Source organism: Convolutriloba macropyga, chromosome 8, assembly GCF_964194025.1.
Source record: "Convolutriloba macropyga chromosome 8, txConMacr16.3, whole genome shotgun sequence".
In the NCBI taxonomy this organism is placed as follows: domain Eukaryota; kingdom Metazoa; phylum Xenacoelomorpha; order Acoela; family Convolutidae; genus Convolutriloba; species Convolutriloba macropyga.
The window spans coordinates 6,646,960-6,658,178 of record NC_134475.1 but is presented as its reverse complement, the minus strand read 5'-3'; the positions used below and the strand labels follow the sequence as shown (position 1 = coordinate 6,658,178).

The 11,219-nt window shown below is 33.6% G+C and overlaps 1 protein-coding gene across 2 annotated transcripts; it reads left to right on the top strand.

The window, feature by feature from the left end:
- The first annotated feature begins 7,491 nt into the window (after nt 1–7,491).
- LOC142343900 (angiotensin-converting enzyme-related protein-like) lies at nt 7,492–10,608 on the top strand. 2 transcript variants are annotated; one of them, XR_012759227.1, is made up of 3 exons: nt 8,405–8,443; nt 8,595–10,140; nt 10,261–10,608. XR_012759227.1 is itself a non-coding variant. In XM_075395282.1 (2 exons), exons 1-2 carry the CDS (start codon nt 7,495–7,497, stop codon nt 10,384–10,386), a joined length of 246 nt encoding a protein of 81 aa, XP_075251397.1. In that variant the 5' UTR covers nt 7,492–7,494; the 3' UTR covers nt 10,387–10,608. The 2 variants fall into 2 exon arrangements, 1 of the variants encoding a protein (XP_075251397.1); XM_075395282.1 differs by lacking the exons at nt 8,405–8,443; nt 8,595–10,140 and adding an exon at nt 7,492–7,614.
- Nucleotides 10,609–11,219: the final 611 nt, after the last annotated feature.

The window sequence follows — 11,219 nt, the reverse complement described above, 5'->3', positions numbered from 1 at the left end:
CAAAAACAAATTATTTTTTTAAAAATTTTCTCATATTTTGAGCCCGGCTTCTTCGACAAAATTGTCACTTTTTGTATGACTGCTTTTAGATATTTATAAAAATTAAATTTCTTGTAACTTTTTTAATATCCTAAAAGTTTCAAAATGGCAATTTCTGGTCCAAGCGTTTTCTGATAATGATTTCAATATTCGCTTTTCTTAAAATCTAAACGTAATCGCCATATAAAATTCGGTCATAAGCATACAAACAACTTGATATCGTAATCACTTAATTTTAGGAAAAATTTTGAATGCTGGGTATTGAAGAATTGACCTTTAAAATGGATTATCTTTTCTGGATCATTGGTGTTTTTTCAAAGCTCGCTGACAAATTCATAGTAACAAACATTTACAGGTAGATAAAAGTAAATTTTTGTGTAAAAAAATTATTCCTGAAGTGGCAGACTTGTCTAAATTATTTCGAATTTTTGCTTCCTCTGTACTTATTTCAATAGCTTTTTTTCTATCACAATGTTGTCTTTGTTTGCTTCAGGTTCAGTGCTGTAGCCCTCCAAACAAATCACTCCAGCTACCAACCTTGTGTTGCCTCTCTATCTAATAGTTTCTTTTGATAAACGATTCTTTTAGTTTCAAGATTGGTACAGGAATACATTCGAATCCTTTTTAAAATATATTTTTTGCTAATATGGTTTCTGATTTGTTTTGTTTTAAGAGGTCAGTTTTTATTTAGTTTTACTTTAACTAATTTCCCAGTAAAAATGGTAAACAGGGAATTGAAACGGTTTTTGTTTTACAAACGATTATCATCAATCAACACTCAACCAAAGAGAGCAAAGAAAAATTCAGAGTCTGAGAAGACTAAAACTGAAGTTGCCTGTTCTGTCTACCTGCGGTATAAATATTTTATAAATCGTAGGACAAAAAAATGGAAATGGACAGAACATCTTACTTTTTTTAACTTTCTCTCTTTAGCTTAATTATTATTGTAAAATAATAATAAGGAAAACAAAAAAAGAAACCCTTTAAAAATACTCAAATATTTCAGATATCTTTTAGGAAAGAACCTCACAACAAAATAATTTGAAATGAATATTCGCAAGGCATAGTAGTACCTCAAGTTACACTGCAAAAAATTCGAATCAAATTTTCTCACAAGACTATGTACCTTACAAGGGAAAGTTTTGTTTTGCTTATTCAATCTGATTTTCTGTCAGAGGAACTAACAATTTTCGAAAAAAATGATCTTTGTTACGAACATTACTTGATATGGAGAAAAGACCGCACTGAGAAAAATCTAAAAGAGATGACAAACTCTGATTTTGTAAAATTTAAAAAAATTGGAATAGAATTCAATCAAAATAATGATCAAAATATTGGTATAGACATTCTACGAAAAACTAGAAAGAGCTAAAAGCTATAATTGAGAAATATATATTTTTGTTTTGATTGATTATTGTTAAAAAAATTATTGTTAAAAAAAATTAAGATGAAGCACAAAGTAGGGCAAAAGTTTCGTGCATTTATTTTAAAATTGCTAAAGTTTGGATGTTCTGTTGGTCTCAGAAGAAATTGTTTTGCACAAAATTTCCATTACAAACCAACTCATCCTCATACAAATTCATCCAAACACAAATTATAGAATTTTCAACGAATCTGATTGGCGGATAAATTTTAAAACACTATCTTTATGCGTTCAGTTAACCTCAATTTGATATAGCCTTATTGTAGATTATATATTTTACCACATCTGGCCATGCCTCAGCGGCCGTGGAACTTGATATGAATATACCACAACCGAACGTGACATCAGTTTCCCTCGGAAAATACACATTTTTCTCTTTCTGTTTAATGCGATATCTGAGCAAATTTAGATTTTTGTTGAGCAATCAACGAATCAGAAAACAGTTGTAATTTTTTCTCAATTCTGATTGCCTAGCTACAGAATTTCTATATTTTGGTACGTCTGCGATTTTCACTAGCGCGGTCTCGCGAGTTACACTGTGGTGTGTTCGTGTGGCTGTGCTTGCGTGGGGTTGGTTTGTTTGTTTTTTTGCTTCAATTTTCCAGAACAGTCTACGTATTAGAATGTAGAGAGGCTAGGGTTCAATCAAAAACTGTCTCTTCTTTCTACTTTGGTTATAGCCACGAAGTGTACAATGGCGTGATATCTCAAGTATCTCATATCAGATTGGGATCATTATAATAAAAAGACTTCTGGTTTTTACTTTATATTCGAATTATATCCCGCATGGCATACATTTGGTAGCATGTCATAAATTTTTTTCCTCGAAAAATGAAATGAATATTTGAGAAAAAAGTGTTGAATTTGATGCAAACGTTATGATTTTGATAGAAAACGTCAAATTGTAGCGAAAACGTTTCAGGGTCTTACGAGTCCTAGTGGCGAGACGAGAGGGGAGGAATTCTTCGACGTTGCTGCCAAACTTCACGTTGCATATAATGAACCATTATACACGAAATATCAGGCAGCTGTTCTTTTTTCCAAGCGAACTGAATTTTTTCGTTATTACAGTTATCTGCTGATATATGATAAGCACTATACATTCTTTGTACACTACATTAGCTTACCAGACTTATCATCGCTTTAGTGAAAAACCGGCTATTAAAAAAGTTTGAATAGTTAGTATAGTTTTAGTTTCCTGGAGTTTCGATGCGATTCCTGGAAACGATCCATCGAACTTGAAACCGAGCGCTGATTCATATGAAAATGATATTGCTTAACATGACCAAAAATTTTTCAATTTTTACGATTAGAAAAGTAAAACTTTTGGAGAAAAATGATGTTACTCTTCGAGGGGAAAAGAGAACATCGCTGCAACAGATCGCACTAGTACATCAGTACCAATTTCTCAAAGCCATTTGTGAAGATGGAGATCAAGGACGAGGAAAACTCATAGGAATCTGTTTCTGACCTTTTTCAGCTTTGAGTCAAGATTTTAGATAACGTTTTCAGGTCTCATCGAAAGTACAAAAGAATTAAAATTCATTCCGCGTTGTTCAAAAGGTAAAATTGTCAAAAACTGCAAAAACACATTTTTCATTGCAGTTAATTTTCTTTGTTCTTCACTCAATCATGCACTGACTGACAGCAGTTATCGTCCCGGCTCGCGGTGTCCACCGTTACAAATTGATGGAAAGAGTGGAATGACTGGACAAATTAGATTTTTCACCGTTACTTCGCCGTTTTTAGGGGTGGAAACAGTGAAATAACGGTAGAAAATCAAAAACTAAAAGTGGAAATGGAAAAGGACGTTTCGATTTAACTGTGGAATTAACAGTAGTGAACACTTCGGTTTAACGGTGAAAAATTCCAGCATTAAATCGAAATGCCCCGATGTAATTTTGGAATTTTCATAGCTATGAGTCACCTTTACCAAGTTATAGGAAATCTTAACTCGGAATTTGTTGATTGAAGCAACCAAACTGCAAGCTGAGCACAGTCAAATTGCGGTGATCCTAATTGTTTTTTCAACTCTATGATTTTGGACGATATTTGTGCTATATGTTTGTTTCTTACAGTTCACACACGTTTTCACACAGTTTGTCGATTAAATTGACTTTTCAAAGTGGGATGAACAGGTGGAACTAGTCAAAACCAGGTGGGCTGAGAATGACAAAACTGACTTTAGTAGTCTTTAAAAATCATAGTACATTTGGAAAGGTCCACGAAAAATTTCACTTTTTGAGGATTTTGAGCTAATGAGGGCTGGTGTTTTGATAAGTATGATATTTTTAATTTTTTTTCGATAAATACGTCTTCAAGTTCAATTCCAGTTCACAGAGCTTTTTAAAGAGCCTTTTTATGTCTGTTTTTTATGTATAAGTACTAATGATGCAAATTTGAAGACATAAAATTCCTGTTCTTCTTCAAAATTTTGGAAACTAATTTAATTATCTAAGTTTTAGGAGTGAGCAAAATTCTCCACAGCTTATATTTTTTGTTCATGTCCTAAATGTCCAGCAGCAATTCCAATAGAATTCATGCTTGTTAGGGGTATAAAGCTTGTTTTAAAACTTTTAGCAGTCGGAAAGATAGCTCCGTTTGCAATGAATTTTGCAATTTTGTTATTCATATTGAAAATTGTTGTTGTGATTTTTGTGGGTTTTTTTGCGTCTGATTACTTTTACATTAATGACTCGTACAACTCATAGAACTTTTTATTATTTTTCTATTTTTTCAAAAAAAATTGTGGTTCTTTCATATTCTTGTCTCGTATGTGTTATGCCAGACTTCTGTTGGCTTCCAGGTAATCTGTATCGCGTTCTCCTGTTTCTTTTCTGAAACAAAAACGGTTCGCTTTCAACTCCTTCGTACCAAAGTATTTAAAATTCAAACAGCAGTTTTGAAGTTTTCTTTCATTTTGTGGAATTTTTGTTGCCTGCATGGCTCGTATTGGTCAATTGATCTGCCCTTCAGATCAGGTGTCGTATTGTTTGTCATTCAATATGTTCCACTATAATTCAGGAATCGTCTTGCTAGATAAATACTTTTTATTCTGAAAATAACTTCTTCGTTTATATTTGATCACACAGGACAGCTGAAAAAAATCAATGGTGTAAAAACGGTTCTTAAAGAAGCGCTTCTAAGTGAAAATGAATATTTCACTTAATGGCTAAAAGTATTTCGCTTTTATAAGCGTTGTCTGTTCGATAATTTTTTTAAAATCATTACACCATATTTTTTCTTCGTATTTTGCAGCATATAGGTTTTTTGCAACTGTTCCAGAAATCGGTTGGCGAATGTTTAATTTAAATAGTTTGAACTGACTCTTTGAGTTTTTTCAGTGTTTTCCTGATATTTTTTTATTCATAAAAAGTTAATGAAGAAACCTTATGCAGGGAATTAATAAAAACCGAGGCTAGATTTTTTTCTAATTTCCAATAAAATTTCCAAGTTTGCTTTCTGACAGGTCTGACCAAAATTCATATTATGGACTGTTTGCTCTGGCCATTACCCATATCCAAAATCGAGAGGTCCAGTCAAAAGAAGAACCAGTCCTCTGGATTAAGTTTAAATGTGTGCTACTTTGACTGTCTTTCTTTCAAAATAACAGCGAGTCATCGGTATCCAACGCTATATACCTAGATCTTGAGGCAATAACTTGGCACTACTTTTGCTGAAAATTAAAAATCACTTTCAATTCTTGTCCACAAACGAATAAATTAGGGTTCTTATTGGGTGCTTCTACATTTAAATAGTTCTGGATGGTCTTTGCTTAAGTAGGTCTGGCCGATGGTCTAGGCATTGGTCTAGTCCAAGGTATGTTCGAACTGTCTAATGGTCTAGAGAAAAAATTTGTTTAGTCTGGTCAAAATTGATTAATGTCTGTCTGGTATGGCTAAGGGTGGCCAATATCTAGCCGTTCTACCCGGCCCGAGATTTTTCCCCAAAAATAACGAGAAAGAGTGATAAAATAAAAATATTAAACCCCTATTTCTCCGCTAAATTAAGGGCGGAAGAGTGTAATTATTAGAGCGTAATTTAAAAAAAAATAATGTAGAAGGACGTAGTGAGGATTGCTTTCCCATCTTCCCTCTTTCGAATGTACTACTTTCGCTTTAGACATTAACCATTGTGCCGACTGATACTAGAATCTGACGTTTTAATTTGGTTTTAATGGTAATTAAACAAGGTTGTAATTTTTTTATCAGTCCAATCTAATTTACAGTCTTTGCAAAGAGTGTAAAAAGAGTGGAGAAAAGAGTGTAATTACAGTATAACTTTTTAAATTACGTTCATACATTCTTTTCCCCAATAAATAGCATTGGAATACGCATTACCCAAAACCCACCTAATTAGGGGTGCATAAAGGGTGATAACTCAGCCTGGGTGTTCAATACCCAGTTTTCAGTCTGGCTGGAACCCCCACCCCCGTCTGCGTCTCGACTCCGTGTGGCCAGTACCTGTCATGAGTTGTGAATATCATTCTGAGTTCAAGCGTTGAACAGATTGAAGAAATGAGTTAAAAGTTAAAAACACTATATTATAATTTTTCTGTTGGAACTAAATTTGTCACATCATTAAAAAACACTTCGACTTGATAAGACTAAATAAAGAGGAGATTTTATGCCTTATAATCCCTATTTGTTGTTAAGAAAGAAAAACTCAATCATTGTGACTCCTTTGGCACTTAAGAGACCTCAATACCTATGATAGGCGTGATTTAGTTGCTAAAAAAAACAAAATTAGACTTTAACTAAAAAAAAAAGAAGAAAATGAGTTAAGAAAATAACGGATTCCCGTAGATTGCATGGTCGACGGCATACCTAAATCAACAAAAAGGTTCCAAGAAATAATGAACAAAGGACGATCTGTCAATTGAAAAACTCTGTTGAAGGTAATTAAACCTCACTTTCAATCAAGGTTTCGATTTCTCTATTAGAGCAGACTGATTTTTTTTTGTTTGTTCACTCACCTACATGCGATCGCCTGTGATAAGAAGTTTGTTAAATTGCAGAGCTCGAAATTTTGCTTGCATATTTGAAATTGATCGAACACAATCTGAACCAAATAGTTTTTAACTTCAAAAACCGACCAATCCCCAAAATTAACAATTATTAACAGTATTTTGGAAAGTAAACATTATTTTATGAAATAATGGTTTGTTACATATTTTAGGATGCCAAAATCTCAAACTATAAAAGAGTGATAAAATAAAAATGTTAAACGTTATTTCTCCTCCTAATTAAGAGCGGAAAAGTGTAATTATTAGAGTGTAATTTTAAAGAATAAAAGTGGAAGGACGTAATTAGGGTTGATTTCCCATCTTCCCTCTTTCGAACGTATTACTTTCGCGTTAGGCATTAACCATTGTGCCGACTGCTACTGGGATCTGATGTTTCAATTTGGTTATAATGGTAATTAAACAAGAGTGTAATTTTTTATCTGTGCACCCTAAATTACACTCTGTGAGAGTGTAAAAAGAGTGGAGAACAGAGCGTAAATACAGTGTAATTTTTAAAATCAAATTCATACTTTCTTTTCCCCCAATAAATAGCAGTGGAATACGCATTACAACCAAACCCAGCTAATTAGGCGTGCATTAAGGGTGATAACTCGGACTGGGTGTTCAATAAACAGTTTTCAGTCTGGCTGGACCCCCACCCCCGTCCGCGTCTCAGTTCCGTGTGGCCAGTGCATGTTTTGACTAGCAAATCTCAATCTCACCCTGATTTTTAAGTGCCGAACATATGAAAGAAAATGTGTTAAAAGCGAAAAACACTTACTATGTAGTATTACTTTTCCGCTGAAACTACATTAGTCAAACCTTCTTTAATAAACACTTCGACTTGAAAAGAGCAAATAAAGAGAAGATCATATATTTTATAATCCCTGTTTATTGTCAACAAAGAGAAAATTTCAAGCTTTGGGACTCCAATAGCACTTTAACGACTTCAATACCTATATGATAAGAGTAATTTAGTTGAACAAAAAAAAACAAAATTAGACTTTAGCTAAAAAGAATTTTGAGAATGAGTAGAAAGAAACAGGTTCCCGTAGACTGCATGGTCGACGGCATACCTGAATCAACAAAAAGGTTCCGAGAAATGATGAGCAAAGGACGATCTGTCAATTGGAAGATTCTGCTGAAGGTAAGCCTCAATTTCAATCAAGGTTTCGATTTCTTCTCAATAAGAGCAGACTGATTGTTTTTTGTGTTCATTCTGTGGTAAGAAGTTTGTTATATTGCACAGGTCAAAATTTTGCTTTCATATTTGAAAATGATCGAACACAATCTGAACCAAATGATTTTCGACTTCAAATGCCGACCAATTATTTTATAAAAATGATGTCAATGTTTTAGAATACCAAAATCTCAAAATGTTAGGAGGGTGGTAGTTCTTATTATTGCTATTGTTTTAAATCCCCCAAAATTTATTTCTCTGTGATTATTTTTTAATTTTATAAGTATAAATTACTATTACTACTCTTAAAATGATAATAATAATTATTATTATATGTACTCTTATTAAGAACTAAAATCTGTGTTATCAAAATTACTCCTGGTCGTTTCATTTTCATTACATTCATTAAAATTATCGATAAAATTATTAATTTTGTTATTATTATTGTGGTACAACCAACTGCAACCAACTCTATATAAATACTATTATTAACACGAATTCTAAACTCCTATTGCTAGTATATCTATTTCACGCATTTATATTCGGTACCCTAAATTTGAAGTAAGCGAACGTTCGAAAAACACCAAAAACGTGCAATCGAGCATCAATGTGCTCATTTGAATGTCAACGTTTTTCCCATCAAGCTTCTATTCATCAATTTTTACACAATTTTGTACACAATTTTTTACACGTCTTAAATTTGAACTTTGACCTTTGAAATCTGCCCCGTGGCTTTTGAAACGTTCGCTTATTTCAACTTTATGGGACACGCTATAGAGCTTAACGGTGACATATAGTAAGTCCCATAAAATTGCAACGCAAGCGAACGTTCGAAAAGCTCGGGGCATGAAAATGGGCAGTGTTTTGCTAGATATCTGCATGTTTTCAATTTGAACTTTGACCTTTCAACGTTCGATAGCGTTGCAACTTTATGGGACTGACTATAGTTCGCATCTCGTCTGAAGCAAGAAAGTTTAAGAGAGGAAGCCAATAGTTTCTGATTGGTCTTTTGCAAACCCTTAGTTGCCGTATAACATGGCACTGTTTCAATTACTTCCACAAACACCAGTGGGAATCCCCTTCTTCTGGGATTCCGGAATGAACCCAATGGACCCCCCCCCCCCCCACCGAGTGAATGACCGGCTCTTCAACGTTAAAATTAGTCATAATGGCCAAAGACTCAATCCATGTGGACGCACTTTTGAGAGAAAATCCTGACGCGAAGAATCTATTCTATCAGCAGAAGCGAATTCTAAAGAAACTATCCAAGGCGAAACTCAAGTACAGCACAGAGATCGTGAACAGCCAAACGGAACCCGCAAGACAGACTGGGAGGAGGATAGTTTCAAAACCAATTCCAAGATGAATTTCCGTAAAACGAGGTCGACGTGAAGATCCAAGTCTAATTTTGCCTCGAATCGGAAGGCCAACGCATTTACCATCAATGGTACCCACACTCCCACACAGATGTCATCCATCTGATTAGATCAACTCTTCCTCGAGCTATCCACTGCCTATTCGCGGCCTAGGAACACAACATGTGATCGCTTTCTGATATTTACAACGCAATGACTAGGATCTCGAGAACTTCCACTGCAGACTCAAGACCCTGTCAGTAAAAATGCCGATTAGGAACAGCTGATAAAGACATAAAATGATTCTCTTCATAGCATTCGTGAACAGTCGAGAAATTCTAGATGACGTCCTAATGGTCGTCAACTAAATCTTCCTTACAAAATTAACAGTTATCAACAAAACGTTTTACTCTGTTGTGAAATATAGGAAAACATAATTTTAAGTAAACTGCTGACATTTTTATTGTAATAATCCGTTCTATTAACAAAACCATTGGTCACGATTATCTCCACAACATGATTCGCAATTATTTTACATTCTTTTTTATATTAACCTTCAATATATAATCCACATGCGACTGGGCATGTGCTTACTGTAAATTATTTTACCTTCAAAATCAGAATGTACTAATTTTACCTACTAAATGGAACTTTTTTTCTTATGATAATTATGAAACTTCACGCGGTTATTCATGTGGAACTTCTTCTGTCTATGTCATTACAAAATTGTACAAAAGTATTTTCTTTTAAAGTTTTTTCCTTTATACGAGATGAGCTTTTTTAAACGTGGATAACGCTTATACTTTGATGATCTGAACAGAAATGATATGTCTGTACATAATAAAAAGGGATTATTATAATATGAAATATTTGAACATTTTTAGGATTATTATGATTCAAACTGGATTAAAAGTTTTTTTTTGAAATTTAAAAGTAAAAATTAATTCCTTTGCTTTGCTCCTGTGTCATCTTCAATCAATTGTAGTCATATGATGTTTGGTTATTTGGCTTTGTTAACTATTTAGTTTATTCGTGTTTATTTGGCTGATATCATCTATCAGGATTATGTTATATCTGTTACTCTGTTAGATTAAAATGGTTACTCTCAACAACTACTTCCAACGGGATAAAAACAAATGTATATACATTGTGCTTCCAGTACATTTTTAAAGCTCCAACCGACTTGATCTAATAATTGTTCGTGCATTCTAGTTACAGTTTTGTCATTCAATACCTTAAAATGGTTGTAATTTTTTAGGAGTTCACAGGAGAAGAAATGAATGCGAAAGCAGTCTTAGAATACTTCGAACCCCTTGAGAAATGGTTGAACGAATATATCAAGGAGAATAATGTACCAATCGGGTGGCCAGGTCGTGAACAGTGAAACTGTTACGTCATCATTAGATACAAAACAAATAAGATAACCAGTTCTGAACCGGGAACAATCAGGAAGCTGTGCACTGACAAGAACAAGCTGAAAGCATGTGTCAAGTTTAAAATGAGATTGTTGTTATAACCGTCAAGATTTGATGTTTCAATATACATTTAATTTCACTGAATATTATTTTCATTCACATACTTTATATATAAATCTAAATATTTAAAGCTCAACAAAGATCTTGCATTTCAAATAAACTTTTACTATTTAGAGCAAAAATAACAGCTCATTGTTACATGTTAGTGTATTCTGCCACTTTAAAGGGTACCTTTGGGATCTAAGTTTTTCATGAGCCCATTCTAGCACGGAATTTCTGACTATAGATTTTAATCATTTTGCGGAAAATCTGAGAAACTACCGCATACAAGAAGTACGTAATTTTACGTATACGAGAATTACATTTTCCGTTCCTATTTGTAAGCGGATAGGTGAACCAACTGGTAAACCGATTAATATATTGGCAAGAACTATATTGTTCTTCACGCCTAACTAAATTGCAAGAAGTTTTTGATAAATTACTTCACATAGATATTTTATGTACTTCGCTATCATGAGAAAGATAAACTTTGTCAACTTTGAAGCTTTAGAAGTTTTTCCCGACCCTTGAAGCTTTCGAAGTTTTAGTAAGGGGGAACTTTATAGTCAAATAAGTTTTTTGGTGCAGTCAACTTTGGCCAATCGATATAATCATCCTAGAGTTCCGAGTGGTATCAGTAGAAAGCCCTTCCAGCGTAGTATATTGAATTAAAAGTATTTCAGAACATATTTCTTTCATACAC

Coding starts and splice junctions, on each gene's coding strand:
- LOC142343900 (XM_075395282.1), top strand. CDS start 7,495: ATGAGTAGAAAGAAACAGGTTCCCGTAGACTGCATGGTCGACGGCATA. Junction 7,615..10,260: donor ATTGGAAGATTCTGCTGAAG/GTAAGCCTCAAT, acceptor GTAATTTTTTAG/GAGTTCACAGGAGAAGAAAT.